The sequence below is a fragment of the Poecile atricapillus genome, chromosome 3 (assembly GCF_030490865.1).
Source record: "Poecile atricapillus isolate bPoeAtr1 chromosome 3, bPoeAtr1.hap1, whole genome shotgun sequence".
Classification (NCBI taxonomy): domain Eukaryota; kingdom Metazoa; phylum Chordata; class Aves; order Passeriformes; family Paridae; genus Poecile; species Poecile atricapillus.
In genome coordinates, this window is record NC_081251.1 from 73,121,089 (window position 1) to 73,137,574 (window position 16,486).

At 42.6% G+C, this 16,486-nt stretch overlaps 1 protein-coding gene across 1 annotated transcript; it reads right to left on the reverse strand.

Annotated features, from left to right (window-relative positions):
• Positions 1–5,159: 5,159 nt before the first annotated feature.
• On the reverse strand, positions 5,160–11,460 carry FAM89A (family with sequence similarity 89 member A). Its single transcript, XM_058836673.1, has 2 exons — positions 11,135–11,460; positions 5,160–7,168 (listed from the first exon to the last, which is right to left on the reverse strand). The coding sequence occupies exons 1-2, from the start codon at positions 11,387–11,389 to the stop codon at positions 7,010–7,012; spliced, it is 414 nt and encodes a 137-aa protein (XP_058692656.1). The 5' UTR covers positions 11,390–11,460; the 3' UTR covers positions 5,160–7,009.
• Positions 11,461–16,486: the final 5,026 nt, after the last annotated feature.

The following is a 16,486-nucleotide window of genomic DNA, read 5'->3' on the forward strand; positions in this document are numbered from 1 at the left end:
TTATTCTTAAGGGTTAATCCTGTATGCAAGCAACTGTGCAATGATGGTCTCCAAAAATATGCCAGAACTCTGTTATTAAATGTCTTTCCTCTTCTAAAAATGCACACAAATTATACATTGAATAAGTGCTATATATTCCATTCTCTCTACAGGTTATATGTATGATGCAAGGTATTTAAGGAAATGCTTCTCCAAAGAGCAAGGTTATTTTAAAGATACAAGTCAAGATTGTGTCTGATTTGTACAATACTAACAAAATAAAAAGGAATAGCAAGACCCTTGGAAAGAATATAGACATGCTGTGTTCATACAGGACAAAAATCACATGCAACAGAGCTTTGCTATTCTAATGCTATGAGAAATTAATTTTCTCTCTGATTTGATATACTGTTTTTTCCAGCTGATTCTGATAAAATGTCCTTCCCCTATACCAAACTATTTTAATATTTCAATTGTTTACCTCTAGTGCAACATAGCATATAAGAATTTTATTCCACAATACAAACAGCCTTTGATCTTGTTCAGGAGTAATGGAACAAAGGTTAAAATTTGGTCCTGTTTAAGCTGTACTTTACCTGTTCAGAACTTTACTTATTAGCTCACCTCTGCCTGCAATGTTTGAATTTTCCAATATCCATAAGGCCTTTCAGTACAAACAATTAGTGCTTTGTTAAAATCAGGATCCAGATAACCGAAGATACTGTAAAGGGTTGAGAGGAAAAAACCCAACAAAATATACTGTCCCTGTCACCCAGGTGCTTTCATAACTGAAGTAACAACCTTATTACACTGCCTGCTTGTGAATGATTTAAAAGGTTCTGCTGTTTGACGAGTCAGAAGAGTTTAAGCAAGAGCTGGTAGGGCTCAGACAGGCAACTTTATTGTTTATGACAGTGCCTGGTATCCTGAGCCAAAAGGAGCTCACAAATTCTTACTCATGTGTCTAGCCAGATAATCACAGGGACGTTTCTGACCTGTGGAAGAAATGCTTGTGATTTCTAAAAGTGAGCAGTTAGCACTGCAAGGAGGTTTGAACTGCTAACATGAATTTAAGGCAGTAGTTTGACATAGAACTGAATTCTCTATGCACTAACAATTCCAAACAGTCTGCTTCGGCCACTTAATTCTAACAATCCATTATTTGCATGGGATTTCTCCTCTCATGCTGAACTGAGGGATTCTGAAAGATTACATTTGCTTGAAGACATCTTAATAAAGTCTTAGCACAAGTGCATTTAAAATCTGGCAAAAATTCAAAGAAACAAAATAGTTACAAGTTTGTATGTTTCAGTAGCAGATGGCTTTGTCTTTTTAACTTGCATACCAACCTTATCTGAAAAATGTAAATTCTACTGCTTAAAAGCACATTCCTCTGAAATCAGATGTGGGCTTCATTACTTAGGGCTGCTTGTTTCTACATTCATTTAATTAAGTTTTGTATATAGAATAGATGAAAGAGAAGGGGACAAAAAACTAAGGGAAGGAGACTTCTGCAGTGAATATTCATCCCGTCCAAAGTTCCTCTGTCATTTAAAACCAAATAGCCAAACTCACTGCTGAGTGAGTCATCTCAGTGAGAGCCCCTTGCCAATCCTCTTCATTCCTTACAAGAAGCAGTTGCCCCACAAGCTGCAGGTGCCAGTCCAGCACACATCCAGCCTCACTTAGGCTTTAATCCCTAGAGCACATCTGCGTTCTGTGGGGCCACCTCGGCTCTTCCAGACCACCTCAGCTCAGGTGAGTGTGTCCCTACACACAGATCCCCCAGGCTCTTTCAGCCATGGCACAACCCAGCCCTCACAGGAGACTCTGCGTGCTTGTAAAGCTGCCTGCAGAGGTGGAGTGGCCAGGATCATAGAATAAGCAGTTAAGAGGCTTTACTGCATATGGAGCTTGGAAACTCACAGAAAATGTTAAATTCAATAGAAGATTACTTTGCAAATAAGAGGAATCTTAACTAATTTGCTAAGAAAACAAGTTATTTCTTTAGGTCTTGCAGTGTTGTCCAGAGTTAAATGTAGTAAATTCAAATAAACCAAATATAATGGATGCCAAAATATATTTCTGTGGAGTTGTTTTCTGAGAAAATGCATGTAGTATATGAAAAGGAATATGAACCTCAAACTGCTGTGGTAACGTATCCTGTACAGGCAGGCATCACAAAAACAGAGTAAATTCTTTCAATGTGGCTGAAGGTCACAGAGCTGTACTTTGGCGAAAAGACCTGTTGTTAGGGTTCCCTTTGGCATGTACCTGATTAATCCTTCCATTTCACATTTCTCCCTAGCAGCCAGCTGAACAGCAGCGAGGGAATTAGTTTCCTTTGCCCTCAGAGCAATCTGAAGTCCTCCAGGAAAATGGATGACTTTAGCTAGGCAGCTAAATAAAGTCAGAGAAAACATGTTCTTTCCAGTTAAGCAAAAGCATGTACCTGCAACAAATGATTATCACATTAAAAATACATGACAAGTAGCATAACCCCAGTCTCTAAAACAGGTCATAAAAGGACATGAGAAATCCCCCAAGATGTCAGCAGAACTAATCAAACGTGGGATTTTAAAGTAGTCATGTCCCAGGATCTCAGCATCTCCTTCCAAACTGTGCTGAGCTCCCACCTCCAGAAACTGTAACGTTCCTCCCCACTGTTCTTCCCTTCCAGCATCCCATTGAGTCCTGATGGCAACACTTGGGGTTTTCCCAGGGCCCCTTGATGTATCTGCAGTTTTCATCCTCACTCTCTAGAAGATGTGCTGAGATTCACCTCCTTCTCACCTGCCCCACTGGCATGCAGCACTGCAGTGCCCTGGCTACTGCACAGCTGCCAGCAGCTGCAGTGACCACCCAGCTTTTGCCTTCTGGCAGCCAGGTGGCCAAACAGAAGCCAAAAGGGGAGTGACACCTGTGATCCTGCCCAAGGAAGAAGCAGTTAAGTCACTCCCCTCCTCCAGCTCCAAATCCTTACAAAGTTTCTAAGAACAGAGCAACTTTCCAACTTCTGTCCTGCCAGATCTAGTTTATAGCAAGCAGGCTGACAGAAAATGCCTGGACAGATTTACTGCATACGCTTTGTTTCCTTAGGATGAAGGCTAAATGTGACACAAAACCTTAGGGTTGTAATAAGTACTAAGTGGATCAATTATAAACACTGTGGAGGCTTTGCTACTCTCTTCATTGTGTTTAAAATTTTGCAAACTGTCTTATATACAAGAAATTGTAAACATTTTAAAAAATCAACTTATTTTAGAAGCCACATAAAATGATTTGGTTACCTATGATTAGGAACTAAATGAATCACAAATACTATAATAATTTTTGCATAATTCTTCTCCCATTCTTCCAATTTCATGACTACACCAAGTACTGTCCTAAGTCTCAGCTTTAGCAGGCATATAAGCTATGCATAAACTGAGTGCAATTTTGGTCTGCCTTTATTGGAAAACTCTTTCTTTGAAGCAACATTCATGCTTTTTACAAGTTATTCTAATGATTACCTACTGCAATTCAGTGCATTAAAGCAGTACTTTTTAGCAATACATTCGTAGTGTGTCTTTGAATAGCTCCTGTATGTTAGTATGCAGCTGTTCCACAGTCTTGGAAATAGCAAACAGCAATTCTGATTTTAGGAAAAGATCCCTGCTTTGAAGTCAAGCTGCACTAAAGTTAATAGCACTGTCAGTGACTTCACCAGGAGCTGAAGCTGAACCTAAATGCTCATCTGTTATATTAGTCATGCTATCAGCCACCCATTACTTTTTGGCACCCACTTTCTCCAAAGTGGGGCACTCCTTCCAGACTCTTCTCTTTTTGTAGACTAAGGAAATTTCCAGGGAACTAAACTGTAATGTAATTATGACTCTGCATAAATATGACTCTGCAGTTGTCATAGCAATGGAATGAGTGTGATACGCTGTTGAAGTAAAAATAAAACTGAAGTACAGCTAGTGGAGAACTAACAATTATTTCCAACTGCTTGACCACATTTATAGGCCCTTTGGAGAAAGGCCAGTGAAGTTACCCAGGGTAGATTGCCTTCTGAACTGCTGTACTGAGTCCTCCACCTCTGGGCAACAAGAGCCTGATGGTTCTCATTTCCTTGTAAACCTGTCTTTTCCTGGGCCTCCTCATTACTGCATGCGCTATGTGGGACTGGAAAAGTTCTGCAGTGCTCACTGGGTAGAGAAGTTTCCACGAGTTCCTTTCATTATATCCTTAAAAGGTACCCTTAAAAACTTAGCAGTCAAGATGAACTGGGGTTATGGAGCCAAAATGGGAAAGCTGTGTTGGGATGTGGTTTGGACCATGGGTAGGAAGCCTTTGTAGCAACGTGACTCTGTTCTGTCACGCACACACCGAGCTCGGACGTGGAGCTGCCTGTAGCAACTACTCAGTATTTAGGCTACACTTTCCTACCCAGCACCTCTCTTTCAGAGCAATTTCCCTACTTTGTACTGTCACAATGTAGTAAAGAGATACAGCTCACAACTGCAACACCAGGTATAGAAATCAGCCTCTGGAACAAATGCTTATTGACTTAACAAATTTCTTCTTTTTAAAACCTTCATCTGGCTAGCAAGCCCTTATGGCATTTGAGTTTTCCTTAGGAATACAGACTATAACTTCTCTCCCATACAAGATGGTGTTATTAAAAGGGACAAAGTGCTGAAAACTTAGCAAGTCCTTATAATCCATCCTGGTTTTCAGTCCAGATTTTGTGGAGTGATGCTTTTATTCTTCCTTTGGTACAGGGGATACCAGCCCAGTTTCACGTTGCCCAGATCATAAGCCTGATTAGGAACATAAATAATTTTGCTTTTTAATTTATGTAAGAGAAAGTACCGTGAATTTTGCTAAGTCCATTCTCACCACCAAGACTATCAAGCAATGGCACCATCTAAGGATTTGTAAAACAGAATCATTAGTTTTAGTACTAGAAACAGGATTTTCTCCTGAATTCAAAACCAAGTAAAATCCAATTAAGACAGAGAAGCAGGAAATTCCATTCCAAATAGAGGTAGGTGGAACCTTTCCCAATGTAATTTAAAAATTGCTTTCTTCAGTCCAGGGTGATGACTAGTCCTAGTTTTCTTATGGGAGGGTTGGGAAGGGGGATAGGGTTTGTATTCACTGAAAAGGTAAATTAAAATACACACAACATAAAGTTATGCTAAACATCATGCTTTTTATTTTTGGGGAAAGAGCAAGAAAATAGCAGTACTTCGACAGACTAGAAAAAGCCTCATGTAAACACTAAAAGCACAGCAAATTATACTAAAAGCTTATACATTCTTAAGTCAAAGCATAAAGTTGCATGTAAATATGTGTGTGTATATATAGTTGTACATGTATACACACATAGGCACACAACTTTTAAGTACAGATGTAACTGTCTGAATTATCTGTGTTTTCCTTATCCTTCAGTTTAGTTTTGGGTGAGTGAAGCAATTAGAACAGAGTTAACATTAAAAAATACCCAACCACTACCACAGACTAGATTAAGAACTTATACACGTACACAATTACAGCACAGTCTTTACTCTTGTGGCCTTTGAATTCCATTAAAATAAGCCAGTTTTAGAGGGAATGCACCCTGGAAGTCTCTTGGCTTTTATCACTGAAACATCCTAGCCTTTGTTGAAAACTAACAGAGGGAGCTACCCCAGAATGTGATCTCCAATTCTTCCTGCAAACTGCATGCATGCCAGACGTGAACCATGCAAAAACCCTTTGAGGTTTAAGCCCTTAATTATTACCTTGTGTCAAGATTCAGGCACTGTGCTTTACAGCAATCTTCAGAATCAAATTTAAGAAACGAAAATCGCATTGGGAGTTGATTTTACTTAAAATAGAGAAGGGTGAAAACTCAGATAGTTGGCAACTCTCAGCTGATTAAGCATTTCACACTATGAATTAATAAAAACTTAACCAAGTGCTTTAGTAAGTTCTGAAAACAAAAATAAGTTATATTTCAAAGAACAAGTTAGTATAAAAAGTTTTAACATATGCAAAGTATGTGCTCAAAATACTTATTTTGCATTTTTAAAAAGAGCTGTCATCTACCTTACAGCAACAAAATTCACCCAGTATAAAATATTGCAATTTGTCCCATTGTGTCATATGAGAGGTTTCCTTATTCTTCATATGATCAAGAACACTTGCACAAGAGTTCATGTTATTCCAAGCCACATAGTGGCAGACAGACTATGTTTGAAAATGTGCTTTTACTATGCAGTGCAGTAAAAGCTGAGCAAACCATTTCAGAGCAGCGTTTAGCAGGTCAAAGAGCTACGTCGATGCAAGAAATCCAGAGAAGAGTATAAAAGTTAATGCCAAGTGGCAGTACCAAGAAAGTGAATTAGATCAACAGAAAAAAAAAAACCCTGCTGATAACATTCACTATCACATGTACAGCTTGTAAGCTAGGAATAAATTAGCTTAAGGAGAAAAAAAAAATTAACTGTGTAAACAATTCATCCAGTACAAAACTGGATGCAGCCGGTAAGAGCAGAACTAGCTTAGTAATGCTGAGGATGTGCGTGCATCCAGGTGCCTGTTCAAAATGCATTTATCAATGCCACTGACCACCCCCCCCAAAAAAAATCACCTACAGCTATTTACACCACAGCGGAGGCTTCCCTCCCCCCTTACAAAGTTATTACAACTCAGGAAGTCGCTGCTGTCTTCTACGATTAAAATTCCAGTTATAAGCTACCAATGTTTCTATTATGAAAACACCCACCTTCCAAATTAAATTGAAAACTCTTGTCAAGCATGTCTGAGGACTCTTCAAAAGTTAAAGTACAGCACTTTGCTCAAGTGGTATTTGCATGAGTAACTTGTACTGACAGCCTGTTAAAATAAGAGAATTTAACACAACTCGGGGTAGCTGGGTGTTCCTCCTTAGGAAGAGGGATCCATACAAATTCCAGTCATTCTTGTCGAGGTGTGTTACAGGGAGAGAAGGACAAAAGAACCTTCAGTTCAGTCGGCCTCGAGGGGAATCTTCCTGCTTCTAGAAGTATTCCTCCTCTTCATCAAAAAATCCGTTCTCCAGGGCGTACGAGCAGTCTGCGTTAGAGTCAGCTTGGCAGGCACCTTTGTATTCTTGAATGGATTCGTACAGGGAGTAGAGCTGACACAGCAATGACATATCCAGCTGCCGAAGGCCAACCTGAAGGGAGAACAATTCAAACAATCGTTATTACAATTGTCTTTCTATGGCAGTATAATGCTATACATCTTCTGTTGCTAAACAGGAGGCTCAAGCTTCTTTCCACCTTGAACAGTTATGAAATGTGGAAGTAAAATTCATTTTCTAAGGTGACAGATGCCCCAAGGGATAAACTGGACAAAAGAACAAGGAACAATGCAATAGTACAGAACAAATGCAAAGTGTTCTTCAAAATGTTGTATTACAATGGTGCACTTAACTTTCAATAAGTAGTTCACTGCTATCGGAACCATGGCAGATGAATTCATAAAGTCTGTATTCCTCATTATGCAAGGGAGAAATTTTCCCAGAAACACTGTGTGTCTTTCACACATCATTCTCTCACACCATCACAGGTGCTCCATTTTTGTTTGAAACAGCCTGGCGTAAAAGTTTTGACTGAGATTCTGACTGGTTTTCCTACTTCCCAGCTAAGGATCTCTACTCTAATTTTCCTTTCTATGTTGATGTACACAGGCATCTGACAAAGGCAGGTATGTCTAGCACAATACAGCACACTACTTTCAGGCAGAAAAACAAAACCAGAAATGACACAAGGACAAATGCCATATCCTGCAAATCTTCAGAGTATTTTCATGTGCCGCTCAAGCATAGGCTTGATTATAATTAAGAACCTACTATTTTGGTCCTTAAGCTTCTCAAATATTAGTTCCAGAGCAAATTTCGGTTTTAAAGAAGCATTTAAAAAAAGGCTGCATCTTTATGCCAGTACATAAACCAGTATGTTGCACTGCAAAGTGAAATAAAGCTACTCATTTAACTCAATTCAGTCTGCCTCTCTGGCAACAAAATGGAGAGTTCACTTGACATTGTCACCTATCCAAGTCAGATTAAATTAAAACTAGGTTTTGTCTTGCAGAAAATTTAAACCACTATCCAATTAGAGAGTTTAGAGAAGCAGCCATTTCAGCCTTATTTTTCAAGGAAGTATTAAACTGAAAGACTGTTCCTAGTGAGCCTCAGTTTCATCAACTAGAAAGTTTTTACCACAACTCATATCAAGATGAAATAAATAAATAAATAAAGTAAGTAAGTAAGCAGCCTTTACTGCAACCTGAACACCAGGCTGTATTTTACTCAGAATGAGAACTCTTACCTCTCCTTATGCTTCTAAATTCTCAGGGCAATACACTCGGCACACCAGAAAACCACAAGCAGCTAGCATGAAGATCTTACATTCTTAGACATTGCTGAACTATCCCACCAGCAGCTCTTTCTCAAAATGAGGAGAAAATAAAAAATCATACATCACAATGCCACTGAGAAAAACAGGATACGGCATCTTTCAAGAACAACACAAATTACTTGGTGACATCATGAAGCCAAAACATGAAGTTCTGCACAGGCTAAATGTGAAGACTTTGGGACAGGACATGGAACACAGTGCTAGATGCCATGGTATTATAAATATAAGTCTTTCCACCACCTCAGATCTATGCTACTTTTCTCACCCGTTTTCCTTTATAACCTAAACAAACTGCTCACCTCAGGTAAGAAAGGATACCTGTGAAGTTGGACCTAACACTATGACATACAAACAAGAGATCCACCTGGTAGACCTGCATGACAGCTAAGTGTTTGAGGGACAAGACTGCAGTCCAGATCTGTTCAAAATGCAATCAGGAGTGAATTGAGCCAAAAAAGTCAACCTGGAGACAGGCGACCTTTGTCTCCCAAGCAAAGTGGGAGCATTTTCACCAGCAGCTCTCGTGTTTCAGCTCCATAAAGGACTTCAGCATTTTCTGTGAAGTTCAGTTCTACTGACTGCCAAGCACAAACTTCAAGGGAAAACCTGCTCAGCAGAATTGACATAACAGGTCTTTAAACCAAATAATTATATTTAATATCTTATTTTTCTGTTACTGCCACTAATAGCAAACAATCAAACAAGAAGTCTACTGAGAAAAATGCAGCCCCTTCAAAACTTTCAAGTACGATCCCTGAGGTAAGAAAAATCTGAAGAAATGTCCAACCCTAATTGCATTATCGCAGTTTTTAATGCCAGCCAAGCTGCATTTGACTCTTGGTAAGACAACCCATAGCGCACAATTCCCTGTGATAACTGTTGCTCACAATCACAGTTCTGAAATGACCTCTTCTTTCCTCCCTCCCCCCCCAAGCATCCAAGTTCGTCACTTTCTCAGCTTAAAAAACTTACATACACAGTAAGTTACTTGATCATGCAGGGAAAGATACTCTGTGCATTTCTTCCTCACTCACTATGAAAAATTTATAGCAAACCCACTACTCAATAAAAATATCTTTGACTGCTGGAAGAATGAGTGTTCAATATCAGTAATAAAGTGCTTTTATCTTCTTGATGAAAGACGGCCTATTAGTACATAAGAGTCTCTAATTTGTACAGGTCACAAAAAAGTACATCTGGAACCAAGGAGCCTGTTGCTTGAAAGTCTTTGATGTGTTTAGAAGTACCTTTTTCTCCAGAAGTATTTTATCAAATTATCATCAAGGATAACAGAGTATTAAAGGAAAGTTTAAAGGGGAAGTCTAATTATCAAATGACTTTGTGAAGCACCTCATTTGACTTCCCATTAGGAAAAAAAAAATAGGTTAGACTTGCCTAATGAGTTATCTTTGCTTTTTTGGAAAGGCTTAAGACGACTAAGACCATATGTCCTTGTTTCCCTTAACAGCATTGCAGAAGAAAGCCGCAGCAGTCGATGGCACCCATCCTTCCTGAGCTTTAATGCAAGCTGGCAATTCTAATACACAATTTTAACTGTTGAAACACTGGTGGCAGACTAAGATTTCAGCATGCTACACTATCCTCCTAAATCCAAAGAAGAACCTTTCAAAACAGCTTCTTGTCCTCAAGCACCTTTTTAGCCTGAGAAAAATAGTCCTGAACTGGGCAGATTTTCAGCAATACCATATTTTATATGCTTCACAGAGTTATTAAGAGTTGGAAGACACCTCTGGAGATCATCCAGTCCAACCCTCCTGCCAAAGCAGGGTCACCTCGAGCAGGTGACACACAAACCTGCATCCAGGTGGGTTTTGAATGTCTTTAGACAGGCAGACTCCACAAGCTCCCTGGGCAGCCTGTTCCAGTGCTCTGTTACTCTCCATGTAAAGAAGCTCCTCATCACGTTGAGGTGGAGCTCCTTGTGTTTCAGTTAGGGCCACTGCTCTTCATGCTGTTGCTGGGCACCACCGGAAAGAGTCTGGCACCAACCTCTTGAGACTCACCTTTCAGATATTTATATATATTGAGATTCCCCCTCAATCTTCTATTCTCTAAACTAAGCAGGCAGTCTCCTGCAGTCTCTCCTCATAAGAAAGATGCTCCAGACCCCTAACTATCTTTGTGGCCCTTCACTGGACCCTCTCCAGAAGCTCCTTGTCTTTCTTGTACGGATTCTACCGAACCCTCAGCGCGCACGGCTTAGACTATTATTAGTCATTACAGCTGCAGCTTGCACCAGCAAAACACCAACACCCAATTAGTGTTTAATCAAAAGGTGCGCCAGGTCGCCCGGAAGAATTTCGCTATAGGAACGCCGCTCTACAGGATCAAAACAGAGTCCTGGAGAAAACTATGCCGAATCACTGCCACTTGGGCTACACGAATCCGTGCCGGCACTGGGGCTATTTTTAACGCCAACCTTTCCGCGTGGGTGCCGGGTCCCGGTGGGTGCCGCAGGGCGCGGTAAGCGGCTCCCCATCCGCACCGGGAGCAGCCCCACCGGCCCCGGCCCTCCCCCGCCGCCGCTACCGGCGGCCGGGTCGGGTTACGGGGGCTGCCCCGGGCCGGGTTACGGGGGCTGCCGGCGCTCACCCGGGGCCGAAGCCGGGGCGCCGTTCTGGCCCCGGGGAGGTGGCGGCGCCCCCGCCGCCTGCCGCCACGTCCGCCGCCCCCGCCGAGCCCCGGCCCGCCCCACTCACCATCTCCTTGCGGAGCAGGGCCAGCGCCGCGTCCAGGTTGGGAGGCTTGGGCGGGCGCGGCGAGCCCCGGCCGCCGCCGCTCAGCTCGTCTTGGATGCGGGACTTCTGCGCGTAGAGCCGCTCCAGGTCCCGCCAGCGCCCGCCCTGGCCGCCGCCGCCGCCCGAGGACGAGGAGTTCAGCAGCCCGCTAAGGCTCTTGGGCAGCGGCGGCAGCCCCGCACCGCCACCGGGCCCCAGCAGCCCCGGCCCGCTCATGCTGCAGCCGCGGCCACCGACGGAAGGAGCCGCCTCGGCCCCGCCGCGGGAGGCGCCGCCCGGAGCCCGCCCCGCCTCCGGGCCGGGTAGGGGCGGGGGAGCCGTGCGGGGCCGGCGGAGGGAAGGGAGAGGAGGGAGGCGGCGGGGCGGGGGCGGCCGAGGGGCGGCACCGCAGGTGTCCCGGGTGAGGGCCACGCTCGGCGGCCGCGGCTCGGCCGCTTTGTCTTGAGCTGAGGCGATCGCAGCGGGCGCGGCCTCAGGCTGTGGCCCGCAGGAACAGCCCCGCGGCAGCGCTCAGTCCCCGGCAGCGGCAGGCAGAAGGGCCCCGCGGCTGCGGGGCTAAGCCTCCGGGCTCGGCCCTGGGGCTGGGGGAGGGACGAAGCGCAGTGAAAGCAGGCATGAAAGCAGATTAACTGCTACAGGCGGGGGGTGAGCACTTCTGCTGTGGCGATGGTGTTACAGCAGTCGCCTGACAGCGAGACGCTGCTCTCCCTCTCCATCAAGATGTTTGTTTCTGCCCCGGTTTGGGCTGGCATAGATATCTTCTCAGTAGCCTGTATAGTGCCGTGTTCCTGATTCAGGATGACAGTAATGTTGATAATACACCGATGCTTTGATTTTTGCTAAGTCGCGTTTATCCTAGGGGCTCTTTTCTGTGTCTGTGTGTCTGTCTCATGCTCTACCGGGGAAAAGGTACACGAAAGAGACTAGGAGGGAGCATAGCCGTGACAGGTGACCCCAAACTGGCCAAAGGGATATTCACCCTTTTTATTTGTACTTTGTTTTCAATTATTAAGCTGTTCTTATCTCAGCCTACATGTTTTACGTTTGATTCTCCTTCCCTTTCCACTGAGGGGGAGGGCGGGAGGAGTGGGGTGGCTGAGTGAGCAGCTGTGGTGGTGCTCAATTTCCGGCTGGGCTTAATCCACCACACTTTCACATCCCCACAGCCAAGTTTTGTACCAAAAGCGTTTTATCCCCAAGCATTGCAACTACGCGAACCTAGGTCTATCTGCTTTGTGAGTCAAATTTCTCAATCTGAGAGTTAGCTCGCCGTCTTGTCTTCCAGCGTTATTCACAGAGAGGGTTGTTGCTCTGCCTGACAGAAATACCCAGGTGGTTTCCTGAGAGGGCTGTGGAGAGGGAGTCATGCGCCGGGACACGGGAATCCCCAAAACTGCCAGTGCGGCCACAGCTCTGGTGCCACAGCAATGCAACCTCAATGTGCCAACTCTGATTTTGTGACTTTTGTGTTTCCCCCTTTCTCCTTGACATGTTTGCATCTCTGGAATCTCTTGGGGGAAAAAAAAAAAAAAATAGGGCAGTTTTGGATTATTCAAAATCCAAACCAAAGCAGGGTATAAAATTGGAGTCCTGGGAATATGCTGCCATTGCAAAGCCAGATTGTTTAGAGGTGCATTCCTGTTCCCATGGCCCTGCTTTGTTTGTGGGGTTTTTCTCTTCAAGAAATACCCAGATATGGTGATTTTGAGTTAAGCCTCTACATACTTTCAGCTTTGTTCCCAGACTCACATGGCTTTTTCATGGTTTAAATGTCATCAGACTCTGACAATTGTTTTCAAACTGCTTACAGTTGAGGAAGCTTTTGCCAGTTCATGTTTATATGCCACTTTAGGGTTTGTTTTTTCAGACAACCTGATGTGCTTTTTAATGCTTTTTGCTCTGGAATGAAGAAGATATTTTTTCCCCCTGTTAGACACGATGCTACTTCTGCCCAAGTTCATTGTGAAAAATAAAATTGTGCTCATAGTTTTAATGAAACTAAAAGCATTTTAAATCATCTTTATTGTAGATTAAAAGTGTCAACCAAGGGTTTCTGACTGCAAAAATTTTGTTTTGGTTTGCTAAAGAAGTACACACTGTACTATCTTTTCTGCTTATTAGCAAATACATTTATTTGTTCTCCATTCAACACCACCCTTTTTTCTCCCAGATGACAGCTATTTGAAAAAGCTTGTATTATTTTATCTAGATCATTTTATATTAATTTTTTTCCAGTTTACCTGATCTCATTAAATTCTTGGTGCATTTTCTTCACATCTGTGTCCTTTAGGCACATTGTTGCCATATTTATCATTGCAGAGATCTTTATGCTGTTTTACTGCTCAGCTTTGTAATCTGAAAAAAGAAAAAAAAACACTTTTTGGGTTTTCAGTGACCCTTCTCTCAGCTGGCAACCTTATCTAGCCTTCATTCATACTAAATTCATAATTATCCTTTAAAATCTGAATCTACTGCTTTATTTATTCCGACCTACTTATAACAGGGTGATAATGGAAGCTGGAGTCTTTTTCAGTTAATGTCTTTTGGTTATGAAGCAAGCTTTCGTTGGCTGTATAGACCTCTTGGTCTTTGTTGGTTCCCAGAATTGAACTACAGAAACATGTTACTTGTCAAAATTGATCTTTGCTAAAGATGTTACCTCAAAAAACCCCACATTAAAAATACATGTTGCTATGTCATAAAGAATTAGGAAGTTCCAGAAGAGTGGTGTCCCATAACATCTCCTTACGGAAATGCATTATGATGTGGATTTAATTTACATGTTCATATGTGATGTTTTGCCTTTCCTAATTCATTAGGAGGATACACAATGCCTGTGTATCATTTGTGCATCATTTACTAACAATACTCTCTCCAAATGTGGTGATCTATATGCATTATAGCGTACCTTGAATTGATACATTAAGACTGTTCCCTACAGCTTTTTCTCTGATGCTTTCCCCTGTAATAACTGAGTTATCCACAGATGTTAATGGAATTTTCATTATGACATCCCTGTGTTAGAAGGTAGTACTGTTATCCACATTGGAACGAGGACACAGGGACATGAAGGTAGGTCGTGGTAAAAAGCATCAACTAATTTTAAATACCTGGTTTGTGATTCCTAGGAATGATTTTCCACCCAACAGGACTGACAAAAGGACGTGTGCCTCTGCTTCAAGCTACCCTGCACAGAGCAGCACCTTTGCTTAAAGCTACCTTCATTAGAAAGTTAAAGTAATACTCCAGAGTTTGCAGCAATGTGGCATGTGTCACATTTGTCAGCTGTGTGCATCAGGGATATCTTAAAACTTGCCAAACAAGAGGCACCAGGGCTCGTCTGTCAGTATCCTTTTTATGTCAGGAAGATGTCTCTCATTGGGTTAACTTGCAGTCAGAATTACTTGTCAAGAGCCAGTCAGGATCCAAATATCACAAACTGGGCATAAGTAGGACAAATTAATAATTAGTCACACATGCTTTACTCTTCCATTTGCCGCTGTAGTTAAAGTGCCTGAACACACTCTGTTTCTCATGAGGCCTATGGCTTTTATCACTGATATGGAGAAACAGAGACTAGACTGTTCTGTGGTACTTTGGGAATGATGCAAATCTCAGCCACTTGGCTGAAGAGAAGAAGAGAATTTAGAATTTGATGGGTATAATTGGAACCTGGTATATATGATGTCATATAGTGGTATATTATATTCAAACAGAAATTAGATTTTCAGCTAAAGATCATTCTGTTCTTAGGCATCGTTTTTCATCACTTTAAAATAAAAATGGTCAGGTCCTAATTTTAACACTTTTTTCCCAAGTATATTTTTATATCTCTGCCTAAAAGGTGAAACCCCAATGTCACAGGGGCTTCCAGCTAGGCCCTTAGCAAAGTCATATCCTCAGATCTAGAGCGGAGATCCTCTTACTTAAGCTACCTGAGTAAACAGGAGCAATAGAGGGCTCTTAGCTTTTTTATAGGTCTGCTACATCACAGCTACCCAAGAAGGACACTTCAGCTTTTTCAGGGTTCAGAACAAAGTGCTAAAAACACAGATATGGAGGTTTGGGGACCCAGGCTCCAGTTTTAAGTTCTTGAGGAAATGTATTCTTGTGGCTATAAACCCTGGTACACACCACATGCTCTCTCAGCCTGTTGCTCTTGCCCTTGTTGTTGGCTTTTCACCAGAACCTTGTCCTGGCACAGACCCTGCTCCAATCCAATGTCCCCTAGCTATCCTTGCCTTTCCTTGCTTCAGCTGCCATGCATGGATGCTTGATCTCTGTGTCTCTGGAGAGGGATCCTGGACCAAGAAATCCCTGGCCCTTTATACCTTCACAGTCTGTGCACCAGATCTTCATCTGCCCTGCTCCTCTGGGTCCATTGGCAATTGATGGGGTCCACCAACACCTCATTGAAGTCTTTCTCCATGCCCACCTGGGCAGCTCTTATCACACAGTTTGGGCCAGCCTTCGGCCCTCCAGGGTCTCAGTCCTTATTTGAAGATAACCAGTCTTTGCTTACCCCTTGCCTAGCCATTCATGAACAGAATTAATTTAGAGTTCACCTGTGGTAATTTTTGAGCAGGACCCACTCATGCTAAGCTGTAAGCAAGTTACAGTTAAACTTATGCCTACACAATTAATTTCTAATATTCTATAAGAAAACTTATTTTATTCTTCAGCACTCATGCTGCTGCCTTCCTCAGCTTCTCTGCCATATCTGATGCTACCCTTTAGCCTGCTGCAGTGAAGTCAGACTGCTAATTCTTCCTTTTTCATGGAGAAACAAACAAAAAAAAATACAATTTCGACAACAGGAGATAGAATGTGTCTAGGGCATGGGGGGTAGGTGTGACAGAAAGGTAGTTAGGACTGGGTAAAGCAAGGGCAATAGATTCAGCAGGAATCAGAGGTTACAGGGAGTGATCTGTAGAGATCTCATAGTCTGTGTTAGTAACTGTTTCATCACCAATGGCAACTCCCAGCCAGCAATAATGCACATATAGGGTTTTGTTTTTCTTGTGAAGTTTGGTTTCTAGTTGTTGGGTTGTTGGTTCAGTTTGGTTTGATTTTTTAAGTGGCAGCAACTCAAAGCAGAGCTCTCTTTCCTCTCTCCTTCTCACAATGAGGATGGTATGGATTTTTGAGCTAATTTATGCCCACCAGTTAAAGCAGTGAGAAGTAGTATGGAAATCTGAAGAACACGTGTGTGTGGCAAATTACATTTCTGCAATGATGAGTGGTCTAATTCCTTTCTCTCATTGTATTTTTTAACACTGCAGTCAGTTCCAAGTGCTGCTGCTTTTGTTGTGA